Genomic DNA, 18,474 nt, shown 5'->3' on the forward strand with positions numbered 1-18,474 from the left:
TGCTCTCTCTCTCTCTGTATGCTTAACACACAAATACACTTTATATTCAGTGTTCCAACATCTGAAAACAGAACCTGCTGTCACAACTAGAGACTGATGAGGAATAACATGGGGAAGAGGGGGAGGGGCATCATTATCCCCACTCCGCAACACTGAGAACCAAGACCCAATGAGTCCATGCACCAATCTGAACACCAGAGCTGCTGACTGAGACTGAAGATCATGGCAATGACGGATCTCCGTCATAGCAGACTACCAAGACCAAGTGAGGAACAGACCACCAAGACCTGAAGAACCTGCAGTGCTGCTGTAGTGCTGTGGCTTCAAAATGAACAGCATCAAGGAGCAGTAGCAGTTGGAGGCCAAAATGAGGGCCACTTGGAGAGACGTTAGCCAGCTGTCATCTGTTCTGGCCCACTGGCTGAAGAAACTAACTGCCCTCCATGAGTGCCTGGAAGTGCAAATGCTAAACCATCTGCTAATGAATGCAACCCACCCTGAATGGTTACCAGACAGCCGGACAGTCCTGATCATGAAGGGGCAGATAGGGGCAGTTCCATCCAGCAACGGCTAATCGTCTCCAAGAGTAGTTATGGATGCCGGCTACAGAACGGGGCGACCATAAGCCAAAGACTGGCAGTTCAGAAGTTAAAATGGGACACACCCCCAAAGGTGGTAGAGAATATGTATGATCTTGTGGACAAAATGGTAATGACTAACCAACCAGACATAGTAGAGGTGGGCAAACAGTATAAGAGAGCCATTGTGATACATGGATTGTGTAGCAATCCTAAGAGATAGCAGATAGAGAGAGAGCGAAAGAGAGAGAGAGCGAAAGAGAGAGAGAGAGAGAGAGAGAGAAATTGAACGAGGAAAGAGTCAAAGAGAGGGAGAAAGAGAGTTGAATAAGAGTGCCAGATATACATGAGGTTTAATTGTCCTGCTCCACTGTTTCTGACAGGGTAGGATGAGCGGTTGTCCAGCACATCACAAGGCCAATTTCTGCTCAAGTTCTTGAGTTGATTACTTTCAAAAACAGATAGAGGTTTGGTTACCAGGCTCTGTTAGCTTGCCCTATGCCTAGCAGCTTGGGGGATCTTTTTTTTCTAGCCACATGGTGTCTCTCTCCCCAAGGACTTCCTGTGCATGTATTGGTGTGACACCACCCTGCAGGGCAGTTACATCAGGGCCGTTACCTCTGCTGCTCCATCCCTGGCCTCCATTGCCCTGTCTGTGGCATTTGGTTTGCCAGTTCCGTTTCCCACTCCAAAGCCTCCAGAGCTACTTCCCCAAACCTGGATCTGGGTCTGGGTCGTGTCCCCCCCCCCCCCCCCCCCCCCCCCCCCCCCTGTGGAGCTGGATGTGATCTTGTCGTCCGGATAAATGTGCACTGTCTCCACTGCTGTTTTTCTCCTCGTGCTCATTGACACTTTCGTTTCACCTGTTGTGCCTCAGAATCAGGTTTATTTCACAAGGAATTTGGTTCTGGTGACCCTCTAGGTACAGTAATTAAGAAATTAAGAAAGTAGAGAGCATATAATTTAGGGCTATTTACAAATTACAGATGATACACAACAACAATCAACAATTTACAGACAATATACGTAAAGTGCAGAAGTATAGGAGAGGAGCATTGCGCAAAACAATAATACAACGGTGATATATGCAGTGGTGTAAACAGTAATGGCCAACATGTCGTGAATTAATTTAAGGAGTTTGTCCATTATTTATGAGAGTGTTGGAACTAGGAAGAAGCTGTTTGAGTGTCTGTTGGTTTTTGTGTGTATGGATCTATAGCGCCTGCCGGAGGGGAGAAGTTGGGAAAGGTAGAGAGCTGCGTGAGAGGAGTCTGTAATGATTTTCTCTGCCCGCTTCCTGGTTCCTAAGGTGTATAAGTCCTAGAGGCTGGGCAGGGGAACACCAATGACCGTTCCAGCTCTCTGTCTGTACTGTTCTCTGTCTGTACTGTTCTCTGCAGTCGCTCCCTGTCTTGTTTGTTTTCTGTCGCTTCCAAACCAGACTGTGATGGAAGACCACGAGAGGTTTCATGACTGCGGTGTAGAACAGTTTCTAATTGTTCCCAGGAACTTGAAGGACTCCACAGTTGACTCAGGGTTATTGTATATTGTAAGGGGGGCCAGTGGAGTTTTGAGCGTGTTCAGCTACAGATAGAAGAGTCAGATGTACGTGTTTGACTTTTGGTTTATTTGGCTTTTGTTCAACTCCGTTATCACCTTCCCCACGCTTAGAAACCCCATGGTTTGCTTCTGAAGGGATCGCTTGCTTGCAGATTTGATTGCTTTTGGGATCATATGTCACCATTTGCTGTGTTGCTGAATACAAGTAGCTGAGTGCTGCTGTTAAATGACTTTGTGTGCTAAGTACAGAGTTTTTCAACATCTTTCAGCAAAAGCAGTTCACCCTATAACTACACCCTATAAAAGCCATTTTAATAAGTTGTCTTGTCCTATTTTTGGACACAATTTTTTTTTGTTTGTTCGCTTATCTTAAATTAATTGCATGAGTAGGTAAAATTCATTAGGTGTGGATAAAAAAAAGTTGACACAGAGTAACTTTCTGTATTTCATTTCAATCCACTTTGCCACTCTTGCCTTAGTTAGTTAACCTTTAGAGATTGAAAAATGGATGGTCTATGGACCGCGATATACTTTTGAGACTGAAAGGGAAAGGACATTGGTTGTGAAAATCATGAGGCCTTCACTAAACTCTGACAATGAAGATGACGTTGCTTGTAGAGGTATTCACGTTATACAGTCTGAGTCACAGACGGTGATGGCACGGCCTACGCGGGACACGTCCACTCCGACAGAGCGCTCTCTGTCCCTCTGTCGTCCCCGGTTTTCGAAGGCTGCCAGGCGTCCTGCCATCGCATGCTTAATAATGTATGGCAGTTTGTTTTTATGGTCACGCTTGCCAGGAGTCCCCTGCTGTGGAGGAAACGCACTAGCGAACCCCATCTTCCCCTCCAGTTTGTGCCTGGCCCACACTGGCGTTCTGGGCTGGTTCTTCTTTCCTCTGTTCCAGTCTCCATTGGCCCTTTGGAGAGTCTCATCTTTGCTCACGTTCGGTGACCAGCGAAGTGGCATTTCCTCATCTCACCTTCTAGATCTCCTTCTTTGGTTTGATTGTTCTGCCCGTCTGTGCCTCAGGGACTCTGTTTCTCTCCCCCTCCCCCCTTTTTCACTCTTTCTCCCTTGCTTTCTTCATCTTTTCCTCCATGTTCTAATATTCTTTGCTTTTCTCTTTGGTTTTTGTCCTGTCACACTGCACACACTTAGTCTGAGAGAGACCAGAGAAAATGCCAGTAGGTGTATATCACCTGTTTAATTAACCGACACTTTTCTCCTATAAAGCTTGCACCAGACTGGATTAAGCTTTTTAACCCAAACAATGTGAGCCCATGGGTGCAATATACAGTAAAGCAATATATGGTACCTTTCTGTACTCAGAAACCGAATTCTATTGTATATTTATTCTGTTTTCTGTTTGTGTTCATTGGAGTGAAAATGTACACATTTCTCTGCTTTCACCAACTCAAGAGTGAACACTGCAAGTGGGTCACAATTGCAAGGGACTTGCTCACAAATTAGGACTCCTGTGCTGTGTGTGTATGTGTGTGTGTGTGTGTGTGTGTGTGTGTGTGTGTGTGTGTGTGTGTGTGTGTGTGTAGCATTAATTAAGCATTTATTCTTGTTCTCTGGGGACATTAAAAGAAAAGGTCCTTTGGATTTTTTTTCCACGTGTGCCAGCATTCATTAAGCCCCTGGCCACTAATTTAGTCACCACACAATCACCACACATTTAGGCATACATCACTAGGACTACATAATTATTAATTATTATGACAGGAAATTAATCAACTTCCATCTGATCACAAGTCTAATTACATTCTGCATGAACCTCCATGCATTTCAACTCAACGCCTTTCAGATAGCTCCTGGTGGATGAGGGAACGTCAGAATGTCAAACTCATATGCCCTCCAACAAGATGGAAGTCGAAATTATGCTGTCAGTCACTGCTTTCATGCCTGAGACTTCATGATGCCCAGAGTGTTTCTCTGTGTTCTGGCGTAATAACAGTAGTCAGCACTGCAGCAGTTGTGTGGACGATTATTGAGAACCATAACAGTGGAAATGCCACTGTAGCAGAAGATACTTCAGCCATTAACTCAGTTTGACAGTTCTCACTCCAAGAGGTCTTCCAGGGGTTAACTGGTTCTTAATGAGGCTCTTCTTCCATCTCCCAAAGATGAGACCTGTTTGGATTCTGCTAGCCAATAGAAAGCAAGTTTCAGATCTTCTGCACCCAATTACCATCTTCTGCCGTTAGCCGGTCTCCGCCCCCTGCTGTGCTGTATCTAGGTCCTCGAGCTAGGCCACACTTACACTAATAACTCCACTTCCTTTCTGATGTTCTTACTTCAGTCCTGGGTCAGTTTTTTTGCATCAGAGCTCATATTTTTATGACTATTACAATACTATATTATTCTTACATTTCTTGATTGATCTGAGATGTTGATTTTTTTAATCATCTCATGGCAAATATAAAAGTATTCTAGAATGGCTCTCGGTTCAATGTCCATCTCCTACTGTGTATATCTCCTACTGCTCTGTCTGTTATGCTGGTGAGTTTAGTTTGACGTCTTGCTCTCATGGCCACTCAAGCTTGTGGTGGGTCTTCCCACAGGACTGAGGCAGAAGCCCTTGCAGCATATGAGTTCTGGTCGGGTCTGGAGGAGGCGCAGGATGTGACGCAAGTGGGGTATCAAGGCAGGAAGACGGGCAGTTAAGACCAGTTAGATGAACTTTAAGGAGAACGCTTGAGTGATTGAGAGTATGTAGCAGGCCTGATGGTGAATGGGGGTGTGGTTCTGAGAGCAGATGAAGGAAAGGCAAACAGACAGTTTGTGACCACAGCTCTATATTGTGGTCATTTAGACGGCTGAGGTCGTGAAGCTTGCAAGCTGACAGTCTTAACCCTCAATTTCACCCAAATGTAGCTTTAAGTGTTCTTGACTGTGTTGCTTGACTGTCTTGACTGGACTGTCATCTCTGACACCGTAAAACATGTAATCCACAATTTGTTTTCGTTTATTCGTGTCTTTTACTGCCAGGTCCCAGCAGTGTGAGCGACGACCCCCCCTTCCACCGGGTCATCACAGCGTCCAGTGGAGATGGGCCCAGGGCACCGTGTCGCAGCAGCCCCCAGCCGCCCAGCACCCCCGTCCCCACACGTCGCCTGCTGCTGCCCCCACCACCTGCCTCCCCAGTGGGTAAGCACACAGGGCTCCAGGGCGAGGCTCTAACTCCGCCTACCAGGCTCTAACTCCGCCTACCACAGTCGTCTCCACTTGGTTACAGATCCTCAGGCAGAAGCCCCTTGTACCCACAGCAGCTGCTTTTATTAAAGGCCCATCATGATTATCAGGTCCCTCACTGAAGAAGTCTCGTCAGGCATGGATAATCAGGGTGTCTCCAGTGACCCCGGCCACCAGACTGTCATTAACCTCCCAGCTATCTCTGTTGGTGGGGTTACATGTTCAACACAAACCTGCTGGGGGGAGAATATTATTTCTTCACTGTTGATCTTGCTTCAAGCATTGGTCATATCATAAAAACTGTGTAACTATACGGATCGTTTCATTTTTTTAACAATTCGGCTCAAAACGTATGTAACTGTACATAAAGATGCTGATCTTAAATGAGCCCGAGACCCGGCCTTGTTTAACGCCTGTGGGGTAGAGCTATGGAAATAGGGCAATCAAATTCATTTGTCTGGCTAATCCAGTTGCGCACACTGTACATGTCACTGCTTCTATGCTCTGTTCATATTGCACGTTTGATCTTGTCCCTGCACGTAGAGTGCTTGCGCAAGCATGATGTTGATGCAGACAAACACGCACACATAAATTACATTATGCAAACTTCAGTTGAGCTGGCAGTTCATTTAACAAAGCCAGAAGTTATTTGTAACTAATTAGGATTCACCATCCACTCAGCTCAGGTAACGACTATCTTTTTTGTCTTTGTAATCATGCTTAAAGGAGACTTCTTTTTAATGCTCTGTGGAAAAAAAAGAAATTTATGTCATCTGTCAAATATTAGTTACATGTAAGCGTGTTGTGATAGGAATTCAGTAAACCTAATTTAGGGTTGTTTTTAAACAAACACATAGTATATAGTGCAACCCTTGAGTCTCTCTCCTCTTACATTGTCCTCAAAGTCTTTACCTTCTAGGCAGACAGCAAAAATGTGACTCCTGCCTGAGTCCTTCAGTGTTATCAACCCTGTGCCACTCTATTTCTACAGCCCACTCATCTTTAAGCACTGCTCCCTGTGCCTGCCGTGAGCTTTAGCCAAGCAGGAGCTCCAGAGCCTGAGAGAAGGGGAGGATCTCGGAGCTCGCAGCCCAGCAGGGAGGCCTGGGTTTCAGATCTGAACTTACCCGGGAGCTCTGATGGTGGATGATGCCAAAAAAATTGCATTGAACCTTCGAATTTGACTTGTGAAGTTCCTGCTTCTTACATTCTGTGTAGGGACGTGCACTGGAGGCCTGGAGAATAATGGCAACGAGAACTGTAGCTACGATTTGCTTCGTTTTACTTACTTTTTAGGTCAAACATCTAAAAAGGATCTGTAGTCTGTTGATAGTCAAGCATACATGCCGATCTGCTTGATGCTTCTGATGGCCTGATGTTTGAGGGAACATCCTTAAGAGAGATGTAGACTGGACAGGTGTTGTAGACTGGACAGGTGCTGTGGATGCTGATGGTGGACAGGTGCTGTGGATGGAGGCAGGTGGGAATGAGGACTGGAGATATTGGTGCGAGGGGGGTCCCTGATGCTAACTTCTAGTGTAAGAGGGAACATGCCTTTGGGTTTTGGGTAATCTGCTGGAGGTCTGTCTGGCTGTCTACGACATGTGGAGATTAGCCACACTGTAATGAGGCACTTTGGGACTGCAACATCTCTGCATGTTTGTGTATTTATGGGTGGGTGGACGAATGCAGGCAAAAAATTGTAAACCCTGGACAGAGAATGTCTAAAAATAAGCAAAATGACAGCATTAAATCAATTCAGCGCTTCTGAGGTCTGGTGCTGTCACCTCGCCTCTGGGACGCACTGGAGATGAGGCAGACGAGGTCTCCTAGACACACAGCAGTGGGATCAGTGTAACCAGCATGGATGGGTGATGCAATAGTGTGCAGCTGCGTGTGTACACGCGTGTGTGTGTATGTGTGTGTGTGTGTGTGTGTGTGTGTGTGTGTGTGTGATGCAGTCCTTTTCCAGCTAGGCTGAGGAGTGAAAGGGCCTTGCTGCTGCCTCATTTAGTGCTTGACTGCACCGTATTGAAATCGATCGACAGACCGCAGAGACAGGGCCACCACAGCAAAAAGGAGAGAGAGAGAGAGAGAGAGAGAGAGAGAGAGAGAGAGAGAGAGAGAGAACAAAGTAGGAAGAGAGTAGGGTATTTTCTTGGAAAGTACCTGTCTGACACATCTCTGTGGGCCATTCTGAACACATGCAGAAATCTCTTTGTTCATTCATGAACTTGTATCGTATTTCTATTCATCAGGCTCACACAAGGAGTCCCAGATCAGATCTGATGGTCCTCGTTCCGCTCTCTCATCACCAAAGCGGCTGGCTGTCGTGACACCCAAACCCCAGTCGCCAGGTGAGTATCCAGCACCTCGACCTCCACCCTCACCTTGACCTCCACCCTCACCTCGACCTCCACCCTCACCTCAACCTCCACCCTCAACTTGACCTCCACCCTCACCTTGACCTTCGCCCTCACCTCGACCTCCACCCTCATCTTGACCTCCACCCTGTGAGCTCGTGCGGTGTGAGCAGGACTTGCGTCACAAGCAACGTCTCAGCCACTGCCTCCACATCGAAGCAGCATGTTCATTTGACTTCCTTAGCCACAGCTAAGCAGTTAGGCAGAGAGAGAGAGAGAGAGAGAGAGAGAGAGAGAGAGACAGTAAGACAGTAGGAGAGACGGGTGAGGCTGTGGTGAGGAGCATTCTGTTCACAGCGAGTCACACAGGTCTCGGGTCAGCTGTCCAAGCGTCCGCCTACGTTGATGTCTGAACCAGCCTCCGCCATGTTCTGTCTTCATTTTACTGCTGTGCTATTTCCAGAAAAATATAATTTACTGTTCCATTTACTTAGCATATTACATATTTACCATACAGAGTAAATATTCCTAATCTATTCGAGGTATTTAAAATATTTTTAAGGTATATGCCTGTGAGGTGAAGGGTAAGTTTATCAATATTAATTTGACCTGTAAAAATGTAATTTAAAAAAATTATGTTAATTATGTTAATTTAAAATGCTGATGCTAAATAAATGAATGACAGCCTTACAGCTCAACCCACCCCCACTTCCATTAGAGTGATCTCTCCACGCAAACACCGCTGTCTGTCACAACATGGCCACAAACCCTCTACTTCTTTGTGAACATGCAAATGCCTGAGTGTGTATACGATCATTTACACTGTGAACAGCTCATATCACAGTAATGTGTCCATACGTATGTCGGCCTATGCTGGTTATATGAAGAAAAGGCTGATGTGGCATTATAGTTGTGTGGTTTCCAGATTTCCAACACCGAAGGACAGATGGATGCTGGCCAGCTAGCGGCCGGGTGAGTGTGGGCGTGAATGTTCAAGGCAGTGAGCTCCAGCAGGTCCAGCAGCCTATGACAGCCGCCTGCCTGCCCTCTGCGTCCAGCGCAGACAGCACTTAGCAGCTCTGCTCAGAACCGGGCCACCCACGGCCACGCCGGCGTCCAAATCCACGCAGGCTCTTTTGCGGGCGTGGGGGCCCGGCAGGGGGCGTGTGCTCCTGGGCTGGGGGGCGTGTGCTCCTGTTGGGCTGACACTGCGGGGGATGTGCATGTTCTCAGCTGGAGCCGGCTACCTTTTAGTAGTGACCAAGAGAACAGCGGCTGTGCCCTCATGGCCTCGCTAATGAGCCTCCCGTCCAGAAACAACCCTACTTGTCTCTTTAACAAACCAGCGAAGCCAGTATGGTGATGTGACCTGGTCAGGGCCTACCTCATCAACTAGCACCTTCTAGAGTTAATGATGCTGGGCTCTGCTCTCCAGTACTGCAGAGACAGAGGGCGGCAGCTGTGGTCTCACGGACTCCCGGGGCGTCTGCGGGGCCGGCCACACCGCTCAAGGAACGAGACGGCGGTTCCCCGGGAGCGGAGAAGAGGAAGGAGGAGGCCCGGAAGAAGGAGAAGGAGCGGGAGGAGCAGGAGAGGCGAGAGGAGGAGGTGCTGCGTCTGCAGGCGCGCTGCGAGGAGCAGGCTGGCCAGATGCTGGAGCTTCACGCCAGGCTGAGGAGGAGCACGCAGGGTCTGGATGCCTTCCTGGTCTGCACACAGCACTTCAGCCTCAAGGTACACACAACACACACACACACACACACACACACACACACTGCTGCTCTCAGTCTACAGGACTGGAACGTGCACCTCAGGAAGAAAGAAAAATGGATCAAAAAACACACCCGGTATTCATGAAGTCATCTCAAACACACAGCTTGCATATTGACTAGAAGGCACACACAGTGCTCCAAGCGTATGGCTTCACAGACCTTGCGATTACCAGAAAGTAGATAACAGGGTTGCAGATTCCACAATCATGTTTGTTTCTATGATATTGGGCACCAGTGCCCTTTGACAGCATTCCTAATGAACCTTGACATTATAATGGCACCATGACATCCGTGGCGTATCACTACTCTACCAGCTATAATAGGAGACCGTTTAGACTTATTCACTCAGATTTGACTGAGTAGTTAAGGTGTTTGTTGAAAGCACCGCATCTACTAAAGAACGGTTGCAACTGAAAACATTTATACTTATTTATGTATGTATGTATTATTTGTTCATCTTCATTTATGATATTTGAGAAAATCTCACATTTTGCCTTGCTATAGCATTTGGTTAGAGGTAAAGTTAGGCTGCTGCATATGGATTAGCTGCAAGAACACGAGGCTTCCAGAGCCCTCTGGTGTCCACAAGTGAAAGTGCGGCTTGGGTTAATTTTTTTTCCCCCACAGCCACTAACATTTCTGTCGAATAGTCAAACTCAGTAGGAAATTTAAGTAAATCTCTGTATAGCATAAGTATACATACGTTGACACACACTTTTGAGCAAATACTTATATATCTGAATGTGAAATTCCATTTTGACACATTAAAAGCACAAATTTTGAATAATATTTAAAATAATAAAATATTAAATCTAAATGTATTATCTCCAAGTTGCTTTAAATCGGTCCATTACAATTAGGTAGATTTTAGGAATGTTACAAAAACAGTTTCTGGATCTATTTATCTACAAGTACCTCCTTTTAAAATGACCACATTTGGGATGATGAACAGTTCTGATGTGCATTAGGTATATTTAAAACTATTTGTTGTTCCCTTTTCTGTCTGCATATTTGTTTCAGGCCTCTTATTGTTCATAAAGCTGTTTAGAATGCAGTCATGACACATATACATTCACTTTTAGTTTAAAGATGACATCTTCAGACAAGAGATGTTGGCCAATGGCTGCGTATTTCTTCTGGTAGACCCTGTTTGCCAAGCTTCTCTGGGAGCATGAGGCAACTGCTTTGTTCTCAGTGTTGTTGCTTGTCTAAGATCGATTTGAGAGATAGTATTGATGGAACCCAGGTTAAAATGTGTAGTGTCTGTTACTGACTCAGGTATGTGTATGAGTATGGATCGCTGCTTGTGGGAGGATATTTGCACCACGTGAACAACACACCTCCTCTTCCCTCACTGAGGTCTTCTCTCTCATACTGTCCACTTCAACATTTCAGCCTCACGCTGCTTATTTGGCCCCTCGGTAAATAGATGGTGCAGGGGGAGAATGGGCCAGTGCCCCTGTAGTCCGTGCTGCCGTTGTCCAGATAAGGAGACAAGGGTACTGATGGGAGACTGGTTTGGGGTGTTGGGGTGTTGTTGTGTTGGTGTGTTTGTCCTGCATGGGGAGATGAGCACACTTGAATTTGTGTGTGTTTCAGAGTGAAAATGCTGAGAAGAAACATCAGGACTTGTCTGTGGAGCTCAGCAAGATTCGTGAGGAAGTTGGTACGTTCTGTTATCCTGCCTGCTTATCAGCACACTGGAAACTGTTGAATTTACTTTCCAAATTTCTAATTTGTAAAAAATTAAAAAACTAAACTTTGAGAAAACATTACCTTTGAGAATTTCAGATACTATAAGGTTCTAGATTCTTTACAGACCATAAACTATACTGTTAAGTATAAGTATACTGCTTTAAGATGTATTGATTGAATGAGTGCTGAGTCTCGGCCCTCTGCTCCCCCTGGTGGACAGATTTCACCACTGCACGCTGGGAGCGGCTGCAGCAGGAGAAGGCTGAGCTGGAGTACAGCTTTAAACATAAACTGAAGCAACTCCAGGAACAGCAGGAGTATGAGCTTGTGGCTCTGGAGGAGGAGCTTAGGACCCGCCATGCCTCTGACTCCGCCCATCTGAAAGCTGAGCACCAATCGCAGGTGGAGGAACTGCGAACCCAGCAACAAGAGCAGGTGTGTGTGTGTGTGTGTGTGTGTGTGTGTGTGTGTGTGTGTGTGTGTGTGTGTGTGTGTGTGTGACCTATCCTAGTGTATATCATTTATGATTAATAAAATGGTTTTTAAATAAAACATTTAAATGCAGTTATCCCAAGCTTCAGTCAGAGATTTTCAAATCTTGGCTCTCAAAGACTAAATACTGTTGATTTTACACCTTTACCCACATTGGAATTAAAGCATACGTAATTAAAATTGGATTTTTAAGTGAGAAAAGGCCTCAGCCATTTAAAACAGCTATTCTCAAGGGGTATTCTCACAAATGTAATTAAGTGGGCCTAAATATCTACTCCTGTACGCAGATCGAAGAGTTAACAGCTCAGCACGAGTCTGCCTTGGAAGATCTGAGAACAATGCACAACATCACCATGGCAACACTGCAGGAGGAGCATGCCAGGACCATGAGAGGTATGTGCTGGGGTTGCAGTTCCACTTATTACAGATAGAGGGCAGGCGTGATGCATTTTCACTCATTGCAGGTAACAAACATAGTGGAGATCCACTGTAGTTCCAGAAGGGGGCAGACATGACATGTATTGATAGATTCCTTATGTTGCCTCCTGTTCTCAGACCTGAGGAAAGCCCATGAGCAACAGAAAGCAACTCTAGAGAGTGACTTTGAGAGCCACAGACAGTCTCTGAAGGTAAATTCACATATATGTAAAGAAAAGGTTTGCGGTTTTTGACTTAAAGCAAGTCAGGCCTTGTTGTACCACTTTGCTTAGTTCTGGATCACGATCCCTGGGTTTTCAGACTGATGTAAGACTGGGTAAAGCGAACTGTCTTTTTCAGGATGAGGTGGACATGCTGACGTTCCAGAACCGAGCCCTGCAGGACAAAGCCAAACGCTTTGAGGAGGCACTGCGCAGAAGCTCTGACGAGCAGATAGTGGTGAATCACAAATACTCTCGTACATACAATAGTGCGAACACGTCTGAGTCATTCGGCCTGTGGTTGTTTTGGCCTGTGGTTTGTAAAGCGTTTTCACGTGTGTGTTCTCCAGGATGCTCTGGCTCCATACCAGCACATCGAGCAGGACCTGAAAAGCTTGAAGGAGGTTCTGGAGATGAAGAACCAGCAGATCCATGACCAGGAAAGGAAGATCTGCCATCTGGAAAAAGTGGTAAGCTCTAAATGAAAGTGCAGGAAAAGCAGGTGAAATAATTTTTCAGCACTTAATTATGTGCCAAATTATGATAGTAATTTCTGCTTTTGGTCTTATTTTGGTCCATGCGTATGTTACGTACCAGGCCAAACATGTGCTGTATCTCTCAACTAACGTTGTCTAGCTCCCAAGGAAGAATCAGCATCTGTCCCTAACTGTGTGCCCTAACCTTATCCTAACAGTCTACACGGACTAAGGTTTGGAATGTTGAAGCATCCTCTCTGAGGTGGAGAAAGCGTAGATCATCTGGGTTTTACAGAGCAGGGAAGGTGTGCACAGGTGTGTATGAGAATTTAATGGGGAGCCTTGTGGTCACCTGATCCTTTGAGCAGGCCCAAAAGAACTTGTACCTGGAGGAGAAGGTGCAGGTGCTGCAGCAGCAGAATGAGGACCTGAAGGCCCGCATTGACCGCAACGTCGCCATGTCCAGGTAGTCCGCACCACCTGCACGCTCCATCAGTCATCACAACGAAGCGCTGACATTTCACCCCCAGCTAGTTTTTGATTGCATGAGCACAAAAGCCCAAAATAAATAGAAAAAAAATGTAATTAAATTCATCCTGGTTTTATTGTATGGAGTCGGAATTAGGTCAAATTTTTAAAACCAAAGTCAATCATACCAGACAGATGGTAGTCTGTGAGAGAGACGTGTGGGGTGCTGAGCTGTGGTGCGAAACCTGTGGAGGGGGGCATGATCGTGAGTGTTTGCAACATGTCTCTCACAGGCAGTTATCTGAGGAAAACGCCAACCTGCAGGAGAATGTGGAGAGGGAGTCCAACGAGAAGAAACGCCTGAGCCGAGACAACGAGGAGTTGCTGTGGCGTCTGCAGACCAGCCCCCACCTGTCACCCTGCTCCTCCCCCAGCCACAGGGCCTTTTTCCCGGGGACAGACATTCCTTACTCCCCTGGCCCAGGAACCCCCACTCACTCTTACTCACCCGGGCCACGCACCCCCGTGCACAGGGTGGTCTCTCCTGGCCCGGCCACGCCCACTCACAGGGGCTCGCCAACAGCGAAGAGTTCTCCCGCGCGAATCCCCAATGCTAATACACTACCCAGATAAGTCCCCAATGTTAATACACTTATCAGATAAGTCCCCAATGCCCAGACAATTCCCCAATGCTAATACACTACCCAGATAAGTCCCCAATGCTAATACATTTATCAGATAAGTCCCCAATGCTAATACACTACCCAGATAAGTCCCCAATGCTAATACATTTATCAGATAAGTCCCCAATGCTAATACACTACCCAGATAAGTCCCCAATGCTAATACATTTATCAGATAAGTCCCCAATGCTAATACACTACCCAGATAAGTCCCCAATGCTAATACATTTATCAGATAAGTCCCCAATGCTAATACACTACCCAGATAAGTCCCCAATGCTAATACATTTATCAGATAAGTCCCCAATGCTAATACACTACCCGAATTTCAGACTCGGAGCACTGTTGTGAAATGCACAACCCTGACTGTGTGTGGTGTGTGTTCCCTGGAGCTCCAGGATACGTCTCACCATAGTGCAGTATGTTCTCTGCAGTCTTCTCCCTTCAGCAGTCTCTTGTCCACCCTGTATTGTCCTGTGAAGCTAACACTGGGGCAGAGGCCAGAGGACCTGAGCACACACCTGGCGTTACAGGTGAAGCCTTAGACACCTGCCTCTCCACCTTCTCCCTGATCTACTTACCACCAGCAGTTCATCTGGGCTCCAAGGACTTTGTGCATTTCAGAGCAGGTGCATTCTGTACATGTACACTATATATATATAAATCTGAAACAGTTTTCAGAGACATTGTGTAGTGAGTCTCATGGGTGTATGGCATGCCTTAAGGTCCAGATGCACTATGGCAGTTCTTTTCTTACACGTTGATTTGACACTGATTTTGAAATTAGAATTGTGATGGCATGTTTTCTGGATCTTATTCAACCTTAACACAGCTGTCAAAATGAAATCCTAAAAATGACTGCTTTTTTATGTATCACACCTATGAAGCTGACAACATTCGGAAGGTTGTGTGATCAGGCAGTGTGTGTGTGTGTGTGTGTGTGTGTGTGTGTGTGTGTGTGTGTGTGTGTGTGTGTGTGTGTGTGTGTGTGTGTATGTCTTTCAATGCACGATAGTTTAGTCATGTCCACCAGTTTGCTCTCTGACACCCTTCTCAAGCCAACCTTGAAATTTAACTCTGAGCCTTAATGACAACAAAGGCATATGAACCTGCCTTAGGAGTAAACGTAAGACCCATGACTGATGCTAGCAGTGCTCTAGGATGACGGAGGCCCGTGTGCGAGGCCTTGGCAGGGGCCACCCTTCATGGCTCGGAAAGGTTGGCTGGCATAACCTCAGACTACCAATAAGCTCTTTAGTCAGTGCAGCTTCTGCTCTGGTCTTCCAGTACTGTCTGTGATGGCCGCCGCTCAGGGGAATGTCCCTCAGGTCGCCATGGACGCACCTACGGAACTTTCTCACAGGCTCTTTCAACGTTTGCCTCACACACCAAAACAAGGAGATGTAGAGCGTGTAAAGATACCGACTACAGGAATTGTTGTAAATGTTGTCATTTTTACTAGTAATATTTGTAAGGTAGGATTTTTTTGCAATGTGCATGTGTTGTACAAGTCTTCCAGGCTTTTGGGGGGTGGGAGTGTGTTTGTTTTGGTTTTTGTTTGGTTGTGAGACGTTGGATTGTGGGTAATGTAGTTGCTGGGATCCTGGGTACAAAAGCTTTCACATCCTAGCTTAATGAGTAAAAGACTGGGAATAAACTACACCTCATTAGTGAGCCAATATTACCTTTATACACATGTACTACTGTTTTACCAATGATACTGGATAAGTCTGTTGTTCTCAAGTGTTGACTAATTGAAGTTGATTTTATTGTAGTTATAGTAACCCTTATTATTACCTCTGTAGAACGTAGCATTACTTAGAGATTAATGTCTCCATATATATATAAACTAGAAAGGAATGTAGCCTAATTATTTACTAAAATGGCATATTTTAAAAGTTCAGGGATTTTTTTGTTGTTGTTCAATAGTACTCATTTGTAATGACGAAAGCACACTCTTCATTACAAGATTTAAAGATGCATCAGGATGCATTTAGAGCTAATTGATATGAAAACTGAATGACCCATACTCTTTAGTCATTTTATTTATAGCAATAAAATAACTCTACCCTAAAGAAAACTTGAAATTAACATAAACATTTTATTTCCCCAGTCTGAGCATTGACAAAATATGATAAGCTGAATAGTGCCACAAAGAATTTCTTCCTAAAACCTACTGACAGTACCTTTAACAGACAACGCTATCTCACATCATCATTTTAACAGAACGTTAGGTGACAAAAAATTTTTTCCCCTGACTTGTTTTGATAAAAGCAAGCTTTTTGAAATTGGACATTTTATTTTCTACTATAGAATTAGTGGTCCAGTATATTCTTACCTGTTTCAAAGGTAAACCACTTTCAGATACAAATTTTGATACTATTGTCAGATGTTTACTGGTATTTTTTTTACAATATCAATGTACTGATGGTGCTATCAGGGGGTACAAGAAAGTACAATTAACCACACTACCGTCATTCGAGACCAGCTAATACGTATAAAGTCCTTTTTTCCGTCGGTTCTTTTAGGGACAGTTTACGGTGTGTTTTTATCAACAAGGGCACTCTTGTAGTACTGATTTTGTTTTGTTTTTGTTGTTAAAGACTTTATTTTTTTAGATTATATGAAATATTTTTGTGTTCATTTAAGTCATTTGTAAAACCGCACGCTGTACAGTGACTTGATATTTAATATGGTATGACATAATATACAATGTCCTGTCAGTAATGTACAGTGGATTCTGTGGTAGAAATTCTTTTTAAACAAGGTTGGAGTAATATCATACACCCTCTGTTTTGCTACAAAGATTCAGATATCAAAGATACTCTAATTAGAGAGTAAGTATTTATAACAGAACCTTTACTTCAGACCACAAACAATTTAACCACAAGTACATTTTATAAGACAATATGTCTATATAAACAGATACAGAACTATTTTAGTTTGTTGCCCTACCAGTTTAAGAAATTTACATCTCTGCATTTGAATTCAAGCAAAAAAAAACAAAAACAGTTTAACAAATTTGTGTTTAACAGTAGGCCTATACACATTGAGATATTTGATTAATGTGCCTTTAAAGTACAAACGTTTAAAATATGAAGTACAGTAGCAAAAATGAGGACATTGTTACCAGCGGTGTTACAGCACTCATGGTTCAATGATCTGGGTAAACACAATTATTTATTAATTATTATGTAATTTGCAAAACCACTCAATTTTAATTGTTCATTTGATTTTATTTTGGAACATACAGGAGCTTTTGGAGAAACATAACTTATTTCATGAATATAATATACAACCTCTTTCCCTACCCACATCAGTTTTTTTAAAGATCATGAAACTTGGTAAGAATTTATCGACAGTTTTTTAAAATATAAAATCAAATAAGAATGTAGACCCTTATTCATACTTCCTCAACAATCATAATGTGCTCATGATGGGTGATTCATAAAAACTAATCAAAGTGAAAAATTCAAAGTTAAAAAAATCACAGGATCTACCTAGCTAGACAAGCTGCAATTAGAAAAATAACCCATACTTTTGTCTTAGGATTTGCACTAGTAATTTAAAATATTGATTTTACTAAATACAATTTCTGGATATATTGTTATTTTCTAGAAAGTTCTTCTCGTTTCCAGATCTCTCAGAGTTTCTACCCTAGATTGAGTCTCAAGTCGTATCAGTAAAATCTGAGTCATGGACTGAGGCTGCACTAAGCTTCTCAGCGTTGCTTCAGATGAATTCCTTACTGACAGCATCTCATTGAGAACAAATAAACTCACAGCACACAGACCATACAGACGGTCAAGCTCTTTGCCTCCAATACTAAAACCTGCTGAATTGCCTTTTACTTTGGCAATGTGTGTTTACAGCCACATGTGTATATAGTATTTATTGTGTCTCAGAAATCAGTGCATGTTTGTCTGGGCAGGTCTCTCTTCTATGTGTATGTGCTTTTTCATCTTTTTTTTGTGATGGTCCGCGCAGTAAGTGTAAACTGAAGCGTAGTTACTATTAATCTAAGGAATGGACAGTATTTATATCTGAAAACATTTGTATGCTCTTTGGAAGGGGTGGATATTAAATTACTTCAAAAGAAAGTAATTGTTTTGTATTTTGTGGTGATGAGTAGATTACCTGTTTATGTGTATGTTGTGGGGGTGGGGTGGGTGTGTGTGTGTGTGTGTGTGTGTGTGTGTGTGTGTGTGTGTGTTTGAATGTCTGAAAGACTGAAAAGAACTTGAACCAAAGTGGAAGGGTTGTCCTATTGTAGCTCTAGCAGGCAATCAAATATAACAGTATGTTTTATCATGTAATATCATGTGTGTGTGTGTGTGTGTGTGTGTGTGTATGTGAGTGGTGAGATTCTTGCTGTGAGTGCCATGCCCCTCTATCCTTTCTTCTCCTCCATAGTTCTCCATAGTAGCAGGTGGTGTTGGTGTGATGGGGAGGGAGAGGGTGATGGAGCCTGTGCTGCTCCATCAGTGCTTGTACTGGAGGCTGTGGCGACAGCCAGCCTGCTACGCCCACCCCACCAGCATGGATCAG

At 44.4% G+C, this 18,474-nt stretch overlaps 1 protein-coding gene across 4 annotated transcripts in view; it reads left to right on the top strand.

Annotated features, from left to right (window-relative positions):
• Window positions 1-18,009, top strand: part of mtus2a (microtubule associated tumor suppressor candidate 2a) — a 54,147-nt gene extending 36,138 nt beyond the window's left edge. For 3 of the 4 annotated variants that reach the window (XM_077019949.1, XM_077019950.1, XM_077019951.1), the window contains 11 exons: window positions 5,136-5,294; window positions 7,598-7,696; window positions 9,138-9,436; window positions 11,074-11,140; window positions 11,390-11,604; window positions 11,949-12,054; window positions 12,217-12,290; window positions 12,439-12,537; window positions 12,650-12,769; window positions 13,141-13,241; window positions 13,537-18,009. In XM_077019949.1, the coding sequence (XP_076876064.1) occupies window positions 5,136-5,294; window positions 7,598-7,696; window positions 9,138-9,436; window positions 11,074-11,140; window positions 11,390-11,604; window positions 11,949-12,054; window positions 12,217-12,290; window positions 12,439-12,537; window positions 12,650-12,769; window positions 13,141-13,241; window positions 13,537-13,876 (1,679 nt within the window). In that variant the 3' untranslated portion in view covers window positions 13,877-18,009. The remainder of the gene's footprint in view (window positions 1-5,135; window positions 5,295-7,597; window positions 7,697-9,137; window positions 9,437-11,073; window positions 11,141-11,389; window positions 11,605-11,948; window positions 12,055-12,216; window positions 12,291-12,438; window positions 12,538-12,649; window positions 12,770-13,140; window positions 13,242-13,536) is intronic. The other variant, XM_077019952.1, reaches the window with a different exon arrangement.
• Window positions 18,010-18,474: the final 465 nt, after the last annotated feature.

The sequence above is a fragment of the Brachyhypopomus gauderio genome, chromosome 10 (genome assembly GCF_052324685.1).
Source record: "Brachyhypopomus gauderio isolate BG-103 chromosome 10, BGAUD_0.2, whole genome shotgun sequence".
Lineage (NCBI taxonomy): Eukaryota > Metazoa > Chordata > Actinopteri > Gymnotiformes > Hypopomidae > Brachyhypopomus > Brachyhypopomus gauderio.